Source organism: Hippopotamus amphibius, chromosome 7 (assembly GCF_030028045.1).
Source record: "Hippopotamus amphibius kiboko isolate mHipAmp2 chromosome 7, mHipAmp2.hap2, whole genome shotgun sequence".
Taxonomy (NCBI): domain Eukaryota; kingdom Metazoa; phylum Chordata; class Mammalia; order Artiodactyla; family Hippopotamidae; genus Hippopotamus; species Hippopotamus amphibius.
In genome coordinates, this window is record NC_080192.1 from 9,203,228 (window position 1) to 9,219,829 (window position 16,602).

At 58.3% G+C, this 16,602-nt stretch overlaps 1 protein-coding gene across 3 annotated transcripts in view; it reads right to left on the reverse strand.

Annotated features, from left to right (window-relative positions):
* SYNGR1 (synaptogyrin 1) overlaps positions 1–15,461 on the reverse strand; it is a 29,590-nt gene extending 14,129 nt beyond the window's left edge. Inside the window, exon 1 of one of the 3 annotated variants that reach the window (XM_057741123.1) lies at positions 15,274–15,461. In XM_057741123.1, coding sequence (XP_057597106.1) covers positions 15,274–15,372 — 99 coding nt within the window. In that variant the 5' untranslated portion in view covers positions 15,373–15,461. The remainder of the gene's footprint in view (positions 1–15,273) is intronic. The other 2 variants (XM_057741124.1, XM_057741125.1) reach the window with 2 other exon arrangements.
* Between the last annotated feature and the right edge of the window lie 1,141 nt (positions 15,462–16,602).

Genomic DNA, 16,602 nt, shown 5'->3' on the forward strand with positions numbered 1-16,602 from the left:
ACCCCCGTGAAGCTGCAAGGGCAATTCGTACTGCCCCCAACTGACAGAGAAGGAAAACTGAGGCTCAGAAAGAGAAGGCGACACTGTCGTCAGGAGTACAGGCTGAACTTGAAACCAGGTCTCCTGAACCCCAGCCTTGCGCTCTCCTCCACTTGACCAGGCTGACTCTCAGCCTCAGGAGTTGGGCCCTGAAGAAGGGGTGATCCTTTCTTTCCGGAGACCCAGGGGATCAGCAGGAAAGCAGACCATGGGACTGGAGTGCCAAGTCTGGTGTTCGGGGTTACAGGAGGGAAAGGCAGGAAGTCCTGACTTCAAAGCAATTGTCAAAGGGATCCTTGGGCTACTGACACAGCCCAGACGAGCAAGGCAGATGCCACCAGGAGACAAAGGTGGGCTCTGACAGCTGGCTGCCTGGGCCGTGCACTGCACAACTCCAGGGACCGCCACTCACACAGCCCCTTGGGCCTGTGCACCAAGACAAGTCTAAGGCTCCTACCAGAAAACTGCCAGTTTTCTGAGGCCCAGTCCCAATGTCACCAGATGTCACCAATCAGCAAGATGGAAAAGCCTCTTGATTAGAGACTTCAGACACTGAGGTGTCACACAGACCTGCTGGATTCAAATCCCAGGCCTGCTGCTCATGCTGTGTGGCCTCTGGCAAATGGCTTCACCTCTCTGAGCCTCAAGTTGGTCCTCTGTAAAAATTAACCTTCTCTCCAGGGCTGATGGAGAATTACACCCAAGTACCCCGAGCAGAGCAATCAGGACTTAGTAAGGGTTAACTTCATTCTCCAGAGGCCCCGGGAGAGAAGGCAGAGCATCAGGAAGGCCCTCTGGAGCAGCATTTCCTGACAGACACACTCCCTGGGGGCTGGAACAAGGGTGGACCCCCTCCCTAAAGCAGGCTGCAAGGAGGTGGGGGGGGGGGTGGGCAGCAGGTGGGCGCAAGTCCGGGCTTTGGGGACAGCAGAGGAGGAACCATTAAGATGGGCCCTCTTCAGGGAGAGGAGCAGGGAGTCCTTGGAGAGGCCAGGAGGAAAGTGCTGGCGAGGACGTGTCCCCAAGAGGGGAAGGAGCAAGATCAAAACAGCCTCCGAGGGACCTGGTGCCGCCATGGAACTGGCAGAGCGGAAGGAGGAGGTGTTGTGCCAGCTCCCTGCGGCTTGTCCTTCGGGCCCCGAGCTCCCTGCCCTCCTCCCTGCCCACGGCTCCCTCCTGCAGGCTCAGGGCTCGGTCAGGCATTCATCACAGATCACGGGCTTCTCGGTGCCTCGCACTGTGCTGTGAGGGGGTGTCAGGGGTGACCCTGCTGTTGGGAAGCTGATCGCCTGGAGGGACAGGAGTGAGGGGGCAAGAGCCTGGGTCAGATTACCTGGGCTTGCTGAATCCGAGCCTGGCCCCTTGTCTAGCGGGGTGACCTTGGGCAAGTGACTTAACCTCCCTGAGTCTCAGTTCCCAAGTCTGTATAGTGGGGCCACATTAGCACCTAAACCACTGATGTTTTGTGAGGAATGAATGAGGTCCTGCATGCAAGGAACAGCACGTGACGTGGAGTAAGCATCCAAAAAATGCCAGACCGACACTGAGCGAGTGGAACAGACAACCGAGGCAATGACCCGCGGTGGCAAGTGCTGGGAGGAGGCGGCAGTGGTCAGGGAAGGGAGTCCTGAGCAATGATTTTTGAGCTGGGCCAAGAAGGAGCTCACCCTGCACAGATCAGGGAAGCGTGTTTCAGGCAGAGGAACAGAAGGGGCAAAGGCCAAAGGTGAGGGAAGGAGCGCTGTGGGCGCAGGGATGGGGAGCTGGGGCTGGAGAGGCACATGGGACAGGAAGTAGGGGGGCAGGGCCTGGTGGGCCACCGGGACATGGGGTTAAACGCAGTGAGAAGCCACAGGGATGACGAGATCTGGCTCTATGGACCACGGTCCCCACCCTGCAGCACGCAGGTCACCAAAGCTCCCCGCCCGTCCCACACCCTGCCACTCCCTGGCCTCCGGCCTTCTGGACACAATCCAAGCTTCTAGAGCTGGTGGTCAAGGTCCTCTAAGTACCTGCTTTGTCCGCTTCTCCTGGGGCCTCCCTTCCCTCCACTTCCCACCAGCCACCTGCTTGCCCACCTCACACCTGTGGCCTTTTCCACTGTTTTCTTTCTGTAAGATTCTTTCTACCATGCTGCAGGTGCTGGGCTATAGTTAACTTTTCTGTTTTCTGTTGGGTGGGGGTGGAGTGAGTGGCCCCTGGGCTGGGCATGTGCTATCCAGGGAGCTGAAAGCTCTGCACCCACAGGGGCCCATGCATCCCGGGTCTGGGAGGCCTCATCTCAGAGGCCAGAGAACTGGGGCTTGCCTTCGGCTGTTCACTCATCTGACAGTATTTCTGAGCACCTACTATGTGCCAGGCCCTGTGTGAGAGGCTGAGAGGGCAAGGTCCCTGTTCTCACCAGGGATACAAACAGCCGAGAAACATGTTACAAAAGGCCTGGCAAGTGTCCCGAAGAAGCATCAAGCAGGGCAGGAGGACACAGACTCGGTGAATGGGGGTCACTGATGCAGTGACCTTTGAGCAGACGCCCATCTGCAGAAAGGCAGAGCCATGCAGATTTTTGGGAGAGATGTTCCAGGGAGGAGTCACCACAAGTGCAAAGGCCCTGGGGCACGAATAAGCTTGGTGTGTCGAGGAGGCGCACAGAGTGTGGCTGGAGCAGGGTGAGCAAGGGGCAGGGGCTAGCCCCCCGGGCCTGCAGGGGAACACTGAGTTCAGGAGTCACTTTGGGGTTAAGAGCAGGTGAATGACTTGATCTGACTTGGATTTGAGAAGACTCACCCTGGACATGGTGGAGAAAAGACTGCAGGGCAAGGGTGAAAGCAGAGAGACCAGTGGGGCCAATCAGCGCCCAGGTGAGGGACAAGGGGGCGGGGCTGGCACAGGCAGTGGGATGGGGTGAAGTGGCAGGGGCTGAATGTCCTGTGGAGGTAAAGCCACTAGAATCAGAGGACACTGGCCTGCTGCGGGGAGCAGAGGAAGCGGGAGAGCAGGTCGGGGAGGGGCTGGGCTGCATGAGAATTGGGAGCAGAGGTGTCTCGTGCTAGGTCCCCCGCAGGCTGCAGGGAGCTGCCCCTGAACCAGGCTGAGAGTCTACAGATGGAGAAACAAAGGCTCAGGGAGGGGAAGAAGCATTGCCAAGGACAGACAACCAGGCCCTTGCAGTCTCCCCACACTCCCTGCAGGACCCTCTGAGCCCCGGGTTAAGTCCCCCATTTAGCTGCAGTCTCCCCACCCCGAGTGGAAGGGAGCCCCGCCAGGAGCAGGTCCAGGCCCCAGGTTTCTGTTCCACAGTCTGGGAAGGAGGAAGGGCGACTCCTTTAAGACCCACGATGTGACTGAAATACACGCTCTTCACTCCCCGAGGTCCATGTCTTTATTCTCATTTTACCCACGTCTGGGGACCTGCCCAGGTCCAACGGCTGTTTGGGGGTGGATGGAGACTCACACCTGGGTCTCTCTGAATCCAAGGCCGGTGCCCTGTGTCGGCCTCTGGGGTAACTTGCTAAGGCCGGATCTGCAGGCACAGCAAGGAGCACGCAGAGCAGCCACTGGAGAACCAGAAATTAAACCACAATGAACTTCTACGCTGGCCACAGCGGCAGAGGCACGGGAGGGAGAAGCTCACCCCAACGAGCAGATCTGCTGCAGGGGCCAGAGACAGGTCTGCGAAGGCAGAACCAGCAGCAGGGAAACAGGAGAGGATGAAGGGTAGGGGCCTCGGTGGGCACTTGGGGGCCGCTGGTCACTGGCGGGCACAGGAAAAACAACCTCCCTCCCTTGCACTAGAGAAAATGTTGAAAAAAAAAAAAAAAGAAAAGAAAAGCACCAAGGTAAACCGGGCCAAGACTCTTCTTTTTTCACCATCTTTATAATCCAATCTTGAATCTTTAAAAAAACGGATTCCAGATGGCACTTAGAGCAGAGCTGTGTCAGACTCAGAAAAACAAACTGGAAGGAATCTCAGCATTTCAGGCTTCTGGATTCAGAGACACACAGAAACAGAGACCCTAGAACTGGCAGACCCTGCCCTGGCCTCACATCTCTCCCTCTCCCACCCCACAACTCAACCATCCCAGGGAATCGGCATTGGCAAAGCCACAGGCTGCTTGATAATTTTGCCCCAGCTGTTCCCACCTCCCAGAACGTCCTCTTCAACTTTTTCATCTTTCAAATAGAAACAAACTCCTTCTCACCCTTCAAAACCCTGCTGGGAGGTAGCGACTTCCAGCTGCCTTCTGGGACACCCTCCTTCCCAGCCACTCTCCCCAACCCTGACCCTGCACATACTCCTACTTGGGATTCATCTACGGGTCTGTCCCAAGACCCTGAGCCAGCTCACAGCCTCCACAGGGACCCTGCATGTACTGGGAGTGCCTGAAAAAAATCCTCTCATTTAATCCTCTTCAAAACCTCTTAAGGGAAAAAATAAACCTAAAAACACTCCCATAGATTAGGAGATACACACTACTATGTATAAAATAGATAAACAGGGGCTTCCCTGGTGGTGCAGTGGTTAAGAATCCGCCTGCCAATGCAGGGGACATGGGTTTGAGCCCTGGTCTGGGAAGATTCCACATGCTACAACTAATCAGAGCAACTAAGCCCATGCACCAAAACTACTGAGCCTGCGCTCTAGAGCTCAGGAGCCACAACTCCTGAGCCCACATGCCACAACTACTGAAGCCCACGCGCCTAGAGCCCATGCTCCGCAACAAGAAAAGCCACCGCAATGAGAAGCCTGCACAGTGCAACGAAGAGCAGCCCCCGCTCTCCGCAACTAGAGAAGGCCTGTGTACAGCAATGAAGACCCAATGCAACCAATAAGAATAAATAAATAAATAAATATTTAAAAAATAGATAAACAAGGTCCTACTGCATAGCACAGGGAAATATATTCAATATCTTGTAATAACTTATAATGGAAAAGAATCTGAAAAATATATATGTATACATATATGTATAAATGAATCACTTTGCTATATACCAGAAACTAACACAACACTGTAAAAATCAACGACAGTTCAATAAATAAACAAACCAAAACAACAACAACAAAACCCCACTCCCACAAAGCAGGTTTACTTAGCCCATTTCACAGAGCAGGAACCTGAGGCTCCGTGAGGCCTAGACTCTGGCCAGCCTGTGGCCGGCTGACCCGGAGCAGGTAAGCGCAGCGTCAGGCCTGCCTCCTGCCCAGGCCTGCCCCCGGTCCCAGCCCCATTCCAGAATGTGAGCCAAACCTTGACCTTCAGCTGCCTCTCCACGAGGAAGTGAATTCCAGGTCCCAGGCTCTAGGACCAGCACGAGACCCAGGAGAGACAGCTGCTGTCCCGAGCCTGTCACCACCCCACAGCGCAGGAGGGGCCCGGCCCACGTTTCTCCACATCCACACAAAGAGCCAGCAGGCAGTGCCTGGGCCACTGCCGGGCTTCGGGCTAACTCGGGCTCCAGGGACAGCTGGGCCCAGCTGGCGCTGGGGGAGGTGGGGGCAGAGGTCACCGCTGTTCCCAGGTAACTTCCCAGAGGCCTGGCTTTAAACATCCTTAGGCACCTGCTGAGTCTTCCCCCAGATAAGCTGCCGAGAGATGAGGTCGGGAGCCCACGGCCCTCCAGTCCTGCCAGCTCCGGATGGCACCTCCGACCTCACCCTGTACAGGGACATCTGTTCCCAAGCCTCACGCTGCCGGCAGCCAGCCGACCCGCTCGCTGGCTCTCCACTTCGCAGTCTCGGCTGCGGTCCACTTCCAGGCCGTGATGTTGCTTGCCTGACCCAGGACAGCCTCCTCTCCAGCCTCCTCCAAGCTGTCTCCAGACAACCGCCAGGGGGTGCTCCCCACCCCCCTACTCTCACCAGTCCCTCCGGGGGCTGAGGATAAAGTCCAGCCTCTAAGAGGACGGATCCGAGGTTCCCCTATTCAGGCTGTTGATCTCACCCCTGGTCCCTCCCAGTCGCCAGTGACCTCCAGCCCCTCATCCATTTGCACCCTGGCCCCCACCCAACTGCTCAGACCCCAGAGCGGGTGCGTCCTCAAACCCCATTCAACCTGGCATTTGGGTCTCCTTCCTCATCCTTCCCCAAACAACTCTCAATTTCCTCCGTGCACCCCCCCACCCCCCTGCACCGGTCCAGGCCACCATCACCTCTTGCTAGGCGATGACAGCAGCTTCCCAGGCTCTGTGTGCCACTCCTGCCCCCCCACCCCTGCATCACCCACTTCAAGGGGCTGGAAAGATCTCTTCAAACCTAAGTCAGATCATGTCACCCCCTGCTGCATCCCACTCATTCACACCCCCACGGTGAAATCCCCCTCCCCAGGGTTCCTGCCTTCCTCTCAGCCTCCTTTCCAGCCACTCTCCTCTCACTCCTAAACTCATTCCTGCCTCAAGACCTCTGCACTGGCTGCTCCCTCTGCCCGGGATGCCTAGAGTTCCCCAGATCTTTCAGGCTGGCTTCTACTGGTTCCTTCTCAACACCCAAATCTCAATGCAAGCCACCTCCTCAGAGAAGCCCTCCAGACCTGACGCCCAATACCCCCGTTTATTTTCTTGACAACATCTTACACATTTTTTTTATTTATTGGTTCAGTTATTGGGTGTATACCTCCACTCCAGACCCAGAGGAAGGGTCAGGAAAGGCTTCAAGGTAAGTGAACAGCTAGCCTGATTGATGGACAGAGGCACAGGCAGCACGAGAGTTGGGAGAAAGACTATTCTCTCCTCAGCATCCTTGGCTTGCACACCTCTGACCACAGGGAGCTCACTCCTTAAAAAAGGGCTGCCAAGTCCTCTCCCTCAGCACGAGCTGAGCCCACCATCCTGCTGGCATCCCTGTGAAGTCCTCAACCTGCCTCCTGGGCCCCAGGGAAAGGATGGATGAAGAGACGAGCAGGCGTGCGTTTGAGGGATGAGTCAGGCCGCAAGAGCGCCCCCCGTCATGGGAACGGGCGCTGCCTCCCCCCGGGTCATGTGAGGCCAAGGGCTGAAGCCAACACAGGGGCACGTGACAGGCACTGGGCGGGCACTGGGCTTCCTCAAGAGCCTCGTGCAGAGCCGCAGGGCTGCGGCAGGGCAGGCGGGCTCCCTTCTCTCCTCCCAGCCTTGGCCCAGCCCAGCCCGGCCACCACCTCTGCAGCCTTGGAAGCAGCAACATGCTGCGGATTAGGCTGTAATCTTCCTGCAAGCTGTCCCCGTGTGCTCTCAGCGGTGGGGGTAGGGAGTGGGCTTGCTGGGCAGGAACCCTGTCTCCGCGGCACTGAGACCCAGCCCGGTGGTCTAAAGGCTTCCCCATCTTCTCCCTCCTGTGGCTGTGCAATCGCCAGGGGGGCAGGGAGCCTCCTTAGAAACAGGGAGACTGGGACTTTCCCGGCGGTGCAGTGGTTAAGACTGCCTTCCAATGCAGGGGGTACGGGTTCCATCCCTAGTCAGGGAACTAGGGTCCCACACATGCCATAGGATGTGGCCAAAAATTTAAAAAAAAAAGAAACAGGGAAACTGAGACCCAGCCCTGAAGACTGGAGACCTGAATGGGGACAGTGGGTGGCAGGAGGAGGCAGGGTGCAGTTCCCAGCCTCATTCACCCACATGTGACAGGATGCCAGGCGCTGTCTAGCACTGGGGACCTGACAGACACGGTCCCCGCCCCACAGAGCTTACAGCCCATGGGGGCAGCAGCCTCTTGTCACTGCCATGCTGCGCCTCTCGGCCTTGGCCTTCACCCTTGCCCTTCCTTCTGCCTGGAACGTCCCCTCTCTCCGACTGGCTGGCCCCATCCCCCCCACCCTCTGGGGCCCTTGTGAGCGTTCCCTCACTCTAGGTCTTGTGCTCACCTCCATATTTTCAGTGCTTTCTCCGCCACATTTCCCTCCACTAGACTGTGAGCCTCGCAAAGACCAGGCACACTAAAGAGAAGGCGACAGTCCCGCGACTGTCGGAACCAACAGGACATACGAACCCCTCACTGCGCCAGAGGCAGCCGAGAGAGCCATTAATAACAACTGGCCACGGGATTTGCCAACGTGAAGGTCACGGATGATCTTGACAAGATGGAGAGGTGAGGGAGAGGGCCTGAGTGGGGCACACGTGAGAGAAAACCGGGGGAGAAACACTGGAGATGGTGACCATAGACAAATCGTCTGCAGGACCAGAGGAGCGGGCGAGGGGGTGGGAAGAACCCACATGTGTGAGCTGATGGGAAAGAGCCAGAGTGGAGGGTGGAGGCGGGAGTGGAGGGGAGGAGGAAGGAGGAAGGGAGGGAATCCAAGTCCTCGAGCAGGTGGGAGGGCGGATCTGGTGGACTCTGAGAGGCTGGCCTGGCCACCAGCACAGCAGAGAGCCTGGGGGAGGGGCCGGTGTGAGGAGGCCACGGGTGGATGCGAGCAGGGCTTTGCCAGGTGAGCGCAGTGACGCAGGAGGGCTAGAGCCAGGGGCAGGTGCGTGAGACCACCAGGGAGCCCAAGCTGGAGAGGAGGACGGGGAGGGTGGGGTGAGGGCCCCAGGCCCAGGACCGCGAGGGAGGGCGCTGGAACGACAGGAGGGGTGGGGAGAGGCCGACACCTGAGTTCTCGCCAGGAACAGCGGCCAGGCCCAGGGTACAGCTGGTGAGAGCGACTGAGGCAGTGAGGATAAGACTGTGGGAGGAAGGAGGCCAAGGAAATCAGAGGCCAGGCTGTGAGAAGGATCACGGAAGGGGGAACTGTAGTGACCAGGAAGGCAGGCATGATGGAGCTGCGGAGGGCGGGCGCCACGTCAGGGGAAGTGACCCGGCGGTGGCCCACAACACGGGGAGTGGCTGGTCCCTTGCTGGTGCGGGATTCAAAGCTGGGGGAGAATGGTCTGGAAGTAGCCTCAGGAGCCAGGAGGACTCTGCCCTATCTCCAGGCCCGGCAAGGGGAGGGCATTAGGCAAAGAACAGCCCCCACTGAGAAGGCTGCTGGGGAAGCAGGGGTGGGGGGGTTGGGCAGGGGCAGGTTACAGTGCAACTTACAAAAGGTGTCAGGGATGTGCAGAGCGGGGGCCGAATTTGGGGAACAGACTCCTGAGGAGCCCGGGATGGCTGGGGTCCCTGGATGATCGCTTTCTAAACAGTCTGGGCCTGACAGCCTAGGACTGTCCCAGCCACCCCTTCCCCACAGTCCACCTCTGCCACACCATCTTCCCTGGCAGAGGTGGGGGTGAACATAATTCCCTCCTGGCAGGGAGGGCCTCTCCCGAAACACAGGGGCACAGGCCACCCTGCCAGCTCCAGCTGACACTGTTCTGCTCAGTCAGTAACGGACCTGGGGTCCGGGCCCCTCTGCAGCCCCCACGTGGCACTGGGGGATGGTTCTTGACATCACTCCTTTAAACACTAACCAGTCCCAAAGTTTCCGATCTACAATCCACTAGGAGCAACAGCAGGGTTCTTGGAGGGTGGAAAGGCTGGGCACCACCAGCCCAATCTGCCTATCCTTTTCCCATTTGACAGGTGGGGAAACTGAGGCCCCATCTTGGCATCTTGCTCACATCACACCACCCGTCAGGGTTGGAGGGGGCACAGAACACGGATGCAGGCCTCGGGCTCCAGGCACTTTTTGCTGCTCTGCCCTGCCTCTCCTCCCACTGGACGGCTGGTTCTTCCGGTGTAGGTGCCAAGCGCGGCTCCCTTTCCAGCTCTGCCATCTGCCCTCTCCCTTCCTCCCTCCTCCCCCTGGTTCTTCCTCCTCCCCGCCCTCCCTCCCCCAGCCTTTGTTCTTTCTCCCCAGGCTCAGGCCTGCCTGACAGCTCTGCACAAGTGGCCACGTGGGGATGGGACTCCCGGTGTGGCTGGGGACTCCCCGAAGCAGGAAGCGGGGGCCTCATCCTGGAAGTCAGGCGCCGGCTGCAACCCCAGCAGCTCCAGTTAACCTCTCTGGGCCTCACCGTCTCACCTACAATGGAGGTGATGAAACCCAATGGGCAGGGATGTCACGTGCCTAGAGGAGAGGATTCGATGGCACGCCCTTTAAACATCCACAAACCAAGTCCGTCTGGAACCCAGGCACTCCAATCTCATGTTACAGATGAGCCTCAGAGAGGCTAGGATTTTCCAAGGTTCCCTTCTGGTGGTCCTGCTCTCAATGCCAAACCCAAGGCTCCTCAAGCTCCCCCACTGCCCCAGGACACGAGGAAATGCCCAAGACGCATGCAGAAACCTATCAGCTGATGTCTTTGGATGACCTCCTTGCCCTTACGCCCTCCCAGGCCTGAGAGAGATGGACCAGCCAACGGTCAGCCACAGGCAGGCGAAGAGGCGAGAAAGATTCCAAGACAGTCAGCGATACACGCCAAAGGAGCACAGGACCTGCCTCTGGGAACCCAGCTCCCTGAGTAAGTGACAAGGCCTTGCCCACTGCTGGGAGAGGACAGGCTGGACCACACCACACATCTCCTGCTGGGCCTCCCGCCCCCAGAGCCCTCCCCAAGCCACACCTCCACATGGCAGCTGCAGGGAGCTTCCAAAACACGGAAAAACCTCTTCTCCACTTGAAACCCCTCTCTGAGGCTGTCCATGGCCCTCAGATGCGGCCCAGCTTGTGAAACTGGCATCCAAGGCCTACTCTGGGCTGCCCAGCCTGCCTGCCCCCCGTGTCTCCTGACCTGTCACTCTCACTCACACACCTGGGGTCCCTAAGAGCTCACCATCGTTTCTAAAACCCACTCAGACCTTGTGGCCCCAGGTATTTATTTGCACATGCTGTTCCTCACACCTGGAAGGCACCTCCCCCACACTTTCTTTATTAGGACCAACACAGGAGTCACCTCCCCCTGGATGCCCTCCACGCCCCCTGGCAGAGGTAGCTACTCCCCACTGGACTTCCTTCTTGTTGTGTCCCAAGCCTTCCGGATGGTGTCTGTCAATTCAATTCTGTTCTCGTTGGACTGAGAGCATCTCCGGTGGGACACACAGGCAGGCACTGAGCAGGGATTTGGTATTTATGGAATGAATGAATGAATGAATGCCAGAGCTGGCCAGAGGCTCTGTCTCCACCCTGGACCCATTTCACCCCAGCCACTGCAGGCTCCAGAATTTCTATGCAGGACAGCGAGGGTGTAACAATCTGGCTGGGAACGGAGACAAGGGGTCTCATTTTGAAGCTGCTGCCTTTGCAAAGCGAACTCAGCTTTTATTTTTTTGGCCGTAGAGTGTAAGATTCCCCAACCAGGGAGCAAACCCATGCGCCCTGCAGTGGAAGCACAGAGTCTCAACCACTGGACCACCAGGGAAGTCCCGCAAGCTCAGCTCTTATCCTCAGTGTTTGCTTGGAGTTACTGAGGGAGTCTGATATAAATGAAGGTGTAAAACCGCCCCCTCAAGCCACTCCTTGGTGCCACTACAACTCAGACAGGGAAGCCACGGAGAGTGCACTGAATGTGGACCCAGTGGACTGGATTGAAACTGCGGCTCTGACAGTCCAGGGCCCAGTAGCTCTGTCTCTAGCCAGAGAGAAGTCACCTCCAGCCTGCCCCTTACTTCTGTCATGGGGGGCTGACACCCACCCTACTTACAGCATCCTGAGTGTTACAGCCAAAGCCCTTAAGAGATCAACCCTGAAAACGGCAAAATTTCAAACATTTTATTGTTTTATTTTTGCCAAAACAGAGCATTAATTCAAAAGAAAAGAAAAGAAAACCTCTCATCTAGCAGCCAATATTCTTTTCCCATAGGTCATGTCAACCCTCTAAAAGTAAGGATGTAAATTCCAGACAGAAGGTGGTCCTTTATATGAAATCAGCGAGCTCCCTGCTGAAACTCCATTTCCCCCACTTGCCTCCAGGTAAAGAAAGGGGTCACTGACAGGCTGCGGGAGCGGGAGCGGGATGGGAGCAGGATTGGGCAACTCTGACCCACTGCAGCCTCTGCTTTCTGATGGGGAGACAGAGGCACAGGGGGTGACCACAGCTGGTGCCAGATCTCCTGGCCCCCGGCCAGCAGAGCCCACCTCCCCGCCAACCCAGGTCAGAAGAGGCAGCTCTGAGCTCACCCTGCACACTGTCCCAACTTAGCCGTCACCTCCTCACCCAGGGCAGGAAGGGTCCAAGTTGGGATCGGCCACAGGGCTCACCAGCTCCCTCCCCACCTTAACCCTCAGGGTTAACTCCTCAGTTCCTGCTGTGAGTAATCACCCTCCCAGATGTGTATGTGTAGGGTGAGGGAGGGAGCGAAGGGCCCACAGGGGCAGAGAGGAGCTGAGAAAGCCTCAGTTGAGATAAGGAGGTCCTGCAGGCCTGGGGGCTCAGAGGGCCGAGGTTCCAGGGTAGGTCCAGGTCTGGTGACTCCCTGAAGCTTACACGGTTTGGGGGCCCACTTTCAAATAAACAAATAACAGAAAAAAGATCTTTCTCTTACAAATTTTACAAAATCCCAAGCCCATGTGCTCACATCACTAGGAGGTCGGCTCCCAGGACATGGGACTTTCAGTGCTCAAGCCAGGAAAGTGCCCACAAACCAGGGCAAGTTGGTGCTCAGGCTCCATTAGCTCGAAGGTGAAGCTTAACGCCTGCCAGACCCTGCGGTGAGCAGAGGGAGGGAGCTCGAGGGGGGAGGACAGGTCGCCATGTGTGTCCACTACATGACCCCAACGTGTTAAAATGTTTCAGAGTGCCACGTGTTTTAGAAAAAGACTCCCTACCACTTAAGGAGACAGTGGCCCTTCCTAAGTGGTAGGATCACATGTGCTTTTTTTTTTTTCCACTTTTTTTGTGTGTGTGTGTGGTAAGATACACACAACATAAAATTTACCATCTTAACTTTTAAGTGTACAGTTCAGTGGTAATAAGCACACATATACTGTTGTGTAACATCACAAGTGATTTATGTTTTCCAATAATCGGCAGGTATTACTTCTATGATCAGAAAAAAGCCTACATATTATTTTTAAAGTGTCAATCAGCCTGCATCAGATGTCTCTGCTCATGCAAAGGTAGTGAGCAGGGCTGCGAGGCTGCTGGGAGGCCTCTGGGCAGATTCGGGCATTGGATGGGGGTTGACCCAGATAACCCTTATCCTTTCCAAACCTGAAATTCCAGGATTCCAAACTCTTCCTGATGCAGGGGAAGCACCGTGCTTTGGAGACAGGAAGATCTGGGTTCAAATCCTCCATCTGCCACTCAGATGCTCAGTAACCTTGGGCCTCTCTGAGCCTCGGTTCCCTCAAGCATGATACAGGCTGTGGGGGGAGCTAGCCAGGTAATTGTGAGAACAGCCCTGTGTACAGTGGGTGCTCAGCGACTTTTTCTCCCTTCTGCTTGGAATGTCTTCCCTGCACCTTGATGTGCACACATGTGAACCCTCCTCACCCTTCCAGGCCCAATCTGACATCACCTCCTCCAGGAAGCTTCTCTGATTGCTCTCCTGGCTCACTCGGCCTCCGCCTCGGGGTGCCTGGCTCACAACCCAGCGGGACTGGAGGCTCCCCGAGCACTAAAGGGCTGCATCTGAGTCACGCCGCCTTCCCTCGGGGCCCAGCCGACTCAATAAAGCTTTGCTAAATGAAGCCATCGCTGGCAGAAGTGACCCAAGCAGACAAAACGCCGACACCCCCTCAACAAAGCCAGTGACTTCACCTTCCCAGGCCAGTGGCCCAGGGGCTGGTAGAGGGGAGCAGCGCACAGAGCCCGCCCACCTGATCAGGCAGGTGTCCCCCAGAGCTCTACCTTTGCCCAGGATCTGCCAGGGTCTCTAGGGAGCTGGAGATGAAATGGATGAATGAAATCAGTGCCACAAACCCTCCTGGATGTACCCAGGGTGCCAGGCCCTGTGCCAGCACCAGAGACCCCAAGACTAAAGAACAGGGTCTCCCTGCCCTCAAAGAGCTCCCCATCCAGGTGGGCACTTGAAAAGAAGGGGGTTTAAACGTGGCCACGCTTCCTGTGGCACCAGAGGGAGGTTTTAATGTTTTTAGACAAAGGAAAAGGTAGCTCCCTTTCCCTCTGGGAGGCCAGAGATAAACACCCCAGTTGTCCCACCCATCACACCCTAATATGGCCCTGAAAATCCAGGAAGTGAGGGAGCTTGAGCACCCCACGGCCACTGCTGGCTTTAGGCGTAGCCCCCTGGGGTGGCTGACAGGGCCGCTGCCCTGTGTCCCCAATCCAGGCCCTTCTGGTCAAGGCCCACAGGAAGGGGCCCCAGGCTTGCAGAGGCAAGGCCCTCTAGTGATGAGGTCTGGGCAACGGCCTGCAACCCTAGAGAGCCCCAGACCGCCCTCCCCCAGACAGCAGCAGGCCTCCTTTCCCTGGATGCTGCTCAGGCCACGTGAACCCCTCTCTGTGTGCTGACTCTGTCCCATCCTCCTCTCCCCGAACTCAGGGTTGAACAGGGACCCCCCCCACTCAGCTCTCTGCCCTAGGGGATTCTGTCCTCACCAGGCTGGGGGTCCAGAACGGGCCTCTCTGCTCTTCACTGTGGGCAGCGGACCTTTCTCCCGCCCTCCCCTCCCCTCCCCTCCCCCCGCCCTCCCCTCCCCTGCCCCCGCCCTCCTCAGGCATCCAGGTGTCGGCAGATTCAGGAAATATCCAAGCCCAAGGAGGTCTCACGGAGGCTCCTCCCACCTCGCTACAAATCGGGAAACTGAGGCAAGCGAGAGGAGGTGGCTCTGCCCACCTCGGAATTTAACTCCTCGCTTCCCGTGAACATTTCTCGGGTGGTTTCCAGCCCAAGGTCACGCCGCGGAAAGGCAGTTCCCGGGTAGAACCCAGGTATCCGGCTCCCGACGCGTCGCTCCTCACCATCCCGGCTAAGCCACAAAAACCCGGTTTCCTGCCCTCTACCTCCTTGAACGTCCGTGGCACGCGCGCCTACACCCCGCGAGACGACCCACGCCCTGATCCACCCCCCAAAAAGGCCACCTGAAACCAGGGTTCCGTCCCCACGGTCGCCGGTCCGCCCAGGCGGCCGCGCGCGACCCGAGCCGCGAGGTGCCTGGTCGCGGCCTGGAGGTCACCTCGATGGGGGGGGGGAGTAAGAAGTGGGGACACCGGGAAGCCAGGGGTCGGGGAGCAGGCGCCCCCGCGAACGCCGGGACCCCCGCCCGGGGCCCGGGAAGGAGAGAGGGAGCGGCGGGCGCCCGTGCCCCGGCCGGACGGCGCCCCACCAGCGGCCGGGCCGCGGGCTCGGCGGGGTCGGGGTCCGTCCGTCCCGGCGCGCCGCCCTTGCCCGCGCCCCCACCCCGCCCCACCACCGACCTGGCCGGGCCGCCCAGCCGTCCTTACCCAGGACACGACGCGCAGGATGGTGTGCGGCTGCCGGACCAGGGTGTAGGGGTCGAAGGCGCCCCCGGCTTTGCCGGCTCCGTACGCACCCCCTTCCATCGTGGCTGCACCCGCGCGGCGCCCCCAGCTCGGCGCGCGCCGCCGGCCCGTGCGCGTGCGCGGTGCCCCCGCCCCCTCCCCTGCTCGCGCGAGCGGCGCGGCCCAGGGCTCCCGCGAGGGGGCGCCGTACGCCGGGGGCGCCGGGGGGCGGGCAGGCGGGCCGCGCGCGCCCTGGATCGCGGGGGCGCGGGTGCTGCGGGCCGGGCGGAGAGCGCGCTCGTCGCCGGCGTGGTGACCTCTCTGCTAAAAAGGGGGACGTGGGCGGGGGGGGGCAGGGTTGCAGCAAAGGCAGGACTTGTCCCCGCCCCCGGGGGCGCCCTACCCCCATAGCAGCCCCTCCGAGCCTACGGCTCCGGGTGAAACCACCTCTCTGACTTTTTTGCTGGTTTCCTATCGCTCTGTCTGACCCAATATAGTGAGCGGGGAGGGGCCGCGTTTGTCCTCCTCATGGGGTGCTTGGGACACAGTAGGTGCCGCAGGAAGACTTGTCGAGTGAAGCCACCACGAATGAATAACCCTTCTCTCAGAGCCTTTACTAAAGCAAGCCTCCCCCCCCCCCCCCGCCAGGACCTCTGCACCTTGCTTTTACGCTGACGTCATGTGGGTCCCCGAGTCTGCTCACCCCCACTACCAGCCTGGAGGGGATCCGAGGCACCTGGCTCAGAGGCAGAAGGGCAATAAATTCATGAGACACCCCCACCCCCACCCCACCAGCACGTTACTCTTTTCCTTAGTCTAGTAATTACTTACGTAGTTATTTGTTCCTTGTCCTCCTCTGCTAGTCTCCGGATTTTGTCTACCCTGTTCACTGCTGTAGCCAAGGGCCTGGCACACAGTAGATGCTCAATAAACATACCCTAGTCCCCATCACTCCGTCACTGCCTGGCCTAGAGCTCCAGGTTTCATGGAAACTGAGGCTGGTTGGAGGCGTGCTCGCTGCAGTGAGAATGACCACCTTCCAGGTCTGGCTCTTAGGATGACCTGTAGTCCTCAGAGCCTCCGTGTCTCTCTCCACTTGTTCCAGGAGGCTGTTGGAAAAGGATATCTATCTGCAGGGGCCTTTGCTGTCCTGGTGATGACAGGATATCCTACATCCTATGATGACAGGACACCAGATCCGTGCAGAGGAAATGTGGTGGGTGTGAAGGCACCTCCTATAAACATTCCGCAGGCGAATGTCCATCTTAGGTTCCATTTACTGAGTGTTAACTCTGCACCAGGCCCTGAGCT